General features: G+C 36.0%; 1 protein-coding gene across 1 annotated transcript; it reads right to left on the reverse strand.

Moving 5' to 3' along the window:
* Positions 1 to 714: 714 nt before the first annotated feature.
* On the reverse strand, positions 715 to 1,856 carry LOC110924403 (F-box protein At1g10780-like). Its single transcript, XM_022168412.1, has 3 exons — positions 1,760 to 1,856; positions 1,112 to 1,297; positions 715 to 1,028 (listed from the first exon to the last, which is right to left on the reverse strand). Exons 1-3 carry the CDS (start codon positions 1,854 to 1,856, stop codon positions 715 to 717), a joined length of 597 nt encoding a protein of 198 aa, XP_022024104.1.
* Positions 1,857 to 4,758: the final 2,902 nt, after the last annotated feature.

Raw genomic sequence — 4,758 nt, forward strand, 5'->3', positions numbered from 1 at the left:
TATATAACCGAATTCTAGATCAACCATGCCTTCCCCTAAACATGTTTGCACATTAGAATCATCACAGTCGATTACAAGCACAAGTATACAAACCGATCCAGGGTTTCAACAAGAACAATTAGAAACATACCATTCGGTTATCATGCATTCATACAACATATAACTAAATACAAAATATCATCAATCGATCCAACTAGCATGTGATCCGGTTACTAACAAAATCATATAAACACGTCATCATGAACATCATACTAACCGAGATGGGAAGAGAGGGATTCAGATTCAAAAGCTTCGAAGGGTGTTCGGCAGTCTTCGGTTCCGAGCCGAGAGAGAGAGAGCTTGGTGTTTATGTGTGTTCTTGGTTGCCAAGATTGTGAAAACAAAAACCCTAATGAGATACATGTACGTATGGAAAGGAAGTGGGCCGAAACCCCACTTGGGCTATCTCATGGTCTCGAGTCCAATTGTATGGGCCGAGTGGGTTGATGTGATTGAAATACTATTCGGTTCGATATCTTCAACACTTAATCACATAATGCACATAACACGTATCATTCAATCAATCAATATAATCACATAATCACACAAGTTCAATGGTTACACGTAATGTACGAGACGGTAAAGTACGAGTTGTCACATTACTTACCAGGATTCACCTGAAAAATCAGAAAAAAAAAGATATATTCTTGATTTTCTTGAACCAAGATTCTTGTTTTAGTAAGTAAATATATTGCTTTTCGAACTCAAATTCTTTAGACTGTTCTTCTGGCATAGAGCGGCAAACATTGCACCATGGATATCGAATGTTTTGAGCTTGGGATGACTTTTGAAAAAGTCAACAAAATCAATCTCGGGAAAGGGGAGAAGAGCTTCAAAATCTCCGGTGAATTCAACTTTCATATAAAGATGCTTTACTTCACTTGCAGGTTGAAGCAATTTGTTTATTGCATCCCAACACCATTGAACACCTCTAATCGATAACGATTCAAGTGCTGGAAGCTTACCAAAGTCAACCATGTAAACTCTCCCTGCAAAGTAAAAATACACAACATGAAATTACATTACAAATATATGAAATCTTTAATGATGATCTTGAAAGTTGAAAGTTTACCATTATTGTTTGCAAGAGAAAGATTCTTTAAGCGATTAGTCTCGTGAACCCTGATCAAACTACAGCCTTGAACCTCAAGGTATTCAATGTTCGGCGTCGTGAGAGTGAGCGAGCAGCTACCCGCACAATCAAAATCAAGTTTGCAATGTTCAACATCTAGGGTTTTTGAACACCCCTTAGCTTCAGCTTCCGATAGAGTACAAACCTATATCTTCCTATAATCGTATTCATGGACGGTATATACTACATTCAATACCTAGATTATAAACTACCAAAACACATCTCTACCACTGCTGCATCACCACAAAACCCTAACAATCTTCAACTACAAATCACCAACATCATCATCATCAAAAAAATCAACATAATTTGATCCTTCATTATACATCTATAATAACAACATTCACACACATAACACCTTAAACAACGGTCAGTACATCTATACAAACAAAAATACCCTAAAAATCATATTCAAAAACAAAAATCACACTAAAATGAATAGAAATTCCACATCTCATAACAACATTCAACTAATTAAACTACATAACACATTAAATAACGGTCAACACAAACTCAAAAACACAAAATTCAAACCTATATATACACATAAATCCTAAAAATCATATAAAAATTTATAATAGACTGTACCGGTTTTGAGAAACGTATACTTCTCAATCGCATTTCTAGGAGGATCATCCGGTTTAAAACTGAAAACATTGAGATTTTTGTTGCAAACAGTCTTCATCTTCCGTGAGTATATACGCATGTATACATACGCTAGGGTTTTCAAAGGAAATTGTGACGATGAATTGACGGATGACTTGTACAGTGAGCAATCGAAATGAGGGGTTTTTTTATGTGAGAATCATGGTGATTGTTGCAGATAAAGATTGTGGTTTTGACGGATTTTTGAAGGTTTGAATTTCAGAAATTCGGGAAGAAGATTATCGAGAGTTTGTGAGGGTAAGATAGGGGGTTTACTCGAAAACCCTATCCAAAAACACTTCGATCAAAATATCAAATCCTCAATTTCAGATTTCACCTCTAAACTTAAATTCAATATGCCGTTATGAAGTAAGAACAATGGATCTTCGTTACAGATGAACAATCGATTTTGTTGTTAAACAGGAGGAAGAAGTTAGGGTTTGTAGAATTGATGAGGAGAAGGTTGGAGATGAAGATGCAAAGATGCTCGTGGAGATGAAGATTGGATGTGGAGGCGCTCTGGATTTGAGAGGGGGATTGAATTTTGAATGTGGAGCCAGAATCATGAATGTTATATATGTATACGGTTTGAATTTTGAATATGGAGCTAGAATTTTGAATATGGGCAGTGGTTTTGATGGCAGATGTTTGAATTTATAACATAGATTGAATTTTGAAGATGGCAGTGGTTTGATGGCAGATGTATGAATTTTAAATGTATTTTAAATTAGGCTTTATGATGTAATAATGACAGAAGAAAAGCATTGTTGGACAGACTCTCTGGCTGCCACATCAGCTTTTCTTATGTCATCGAGATTTCTCCTTTTATAGAAAGTATAGATGTTTACTTTTCTTCTACATAGTAGTTTTTTAATAGAAAAGCACAGTTCTACTTTAAGGGGTAGGGGCGCTCCACTAATGATGGAATTCCGTCACTCGCAACATTCAATCAAGTTCCGCCATATCATCGAGGTTCATTCCATCACTAGTGATAGTTTTTTATTTTTAAATTATAAATTAACAATAAAACAATAAAATTATAAAATATACATTTTATTAAAATAAAAAACAATATTTCTAGAAATATTTTAGATTACAACTTAACAATAAACATATAAAAATAAAAAGATACATAAAGAAAACCTACTTCTCATCTGAATCGAGAAATTCCAAACCTAAAGAACCTACAAGTTCAATTAAATCATATCTCAACCGAAAGTGAATTTCTTCATTACGCAAGTCTTGTTAGACATTTTCGGGAACGGGAACTTGTGTAGGAGGATCTGACACCCAATCTGGAGATATTGCACGTCCATCTTCTTTTATTAGCATATTGTGCAATATGATAGATGCATATACTATGCTATGTATTGTTTTCTTATTCATCGTACGAACCGGTCGGTTTAATATGCCCCGTCTACCCATTAAAACACCAAAAGCCTTCTCAACATCTTTTCTTGCCAATTCTTGCAACCTCTTGAACTTCTTTTCTTTAACCTCGACAGGAAATGAATGAGCTTTCACAAAAACAGACCATGATGGGTAGATACCATCCTCAAGAAGAAAGCCTCGTCTGTAATATCTTTCGTTAACAAAAAATGGACAGAAAGGTGCGGTACCATCTGTTACGCTTTGAAACAACGGCGATGTATACAAAACATTGATGTCGTTGTTTGAACCAGGAACACCAAAATATGAATGCCAAAACCATAAATCATTCGACGTCACCGCTTCAAGTATGATGGTTGGTCTTTTGACGTCACCCCTAACATACGCCCATCGCAACTTTCTTGGACAATTTCTCCATTTGATATGTGTACAATCGATGCTACCGAGCATCCCTGGAAAATGCCATCTAGCCTCATACGCGGCGTAAATACGTGCGATGTTGTGTCTCGTTGGTTTACATAGAAACTCTTCGGCATACAATTTAATGATCGTGTTACAAAAGAATTGCAAACATTCACGTAAAGTTCTGTCCGACATAGCTAAGTATTCATCATATTGATCGAGAGGGTTACCTGTCGCTAGTTGGCAAATGGCGGATGTGCATTTTTGTATCGGCGTGAAACTTCGTTTGCCTCTCCCGCCGTAACGTTCTTGAAACCATTCTTCGCTTGCTTCTATGTCTCCAACAATCTTTAAAAATAAATGTTTTGGTAAATGAAACCAATCTCTAAACGTTTCGGCATTGAAGACCGGATTCTCCACAAAATAATCCTTCATTAACACTCCGTTGGCATGTATACGATCACGATCCACCATTTTCTTCTTTGGGCGACTCGAACCTTCAAGTTCGTTATACACCTTCTCGAAAAATTCAAGCGTCTCATTGTCGGAAGACGTTTCGCTATTGCTATCGGTGTCTATCGGAAAGAATCCATAGGAAATTCCATTTTTACCCAAGAAAGTGGTATAAATTTATGTTTTTTGTGGGTGAAATATGTAGAATGTAGGTGTTTAAGTTTTTTTTTTAAATCTCAAACGGTCAAAAAACTAACGTATACAAAGTACAACATTCAAAAACCAAACGGGCACAATCATTTTCCACGTGTGAAGACCACCACGCGTTGCCACATCCACACGTGGTGAATGGTAGCAGCGGTGGTGGATCACGCCATTCAACCCGTGAGGAATTTTCTACCACGGGACGCCCCGTCTATTTTAGCATTGATAGATTTTTTATATTTTATAGTTAAAAATGTTGTTTTGTGGTAGTAATAATATTTGATTACATTCTGATCGGAGGTGGGTTATGGTAACCATATAGCACATTTATTGCGCAATAAACAGTAATTATAAAGTATGTGTATTTTTAAACTAGAACATCATACAGATAAATTGCAGTTAAATTTTGATGCATAAACTGTAAAGATTGATACATTTCCATGCAGAAAGTTCTAACTACTGCAAATAAAATTAAGTCATGAAGGTCGACTACA

The sequence above is a fragment of the Helianthus annuus genome, chromosome 17 (genome assembly GCF_002127325.2).
Source record: "Helianthus annuus cultivar XRQ/B chromosome 17, HanXRQr2.0-SUNRISE, whole genome shotgun sequence".
NCBI lineage: Eukaryota > Viridiplantae > Streptophyta > Magnoliopsida > Asterales > Asteraceae > Helianthus > Helianthus annuus.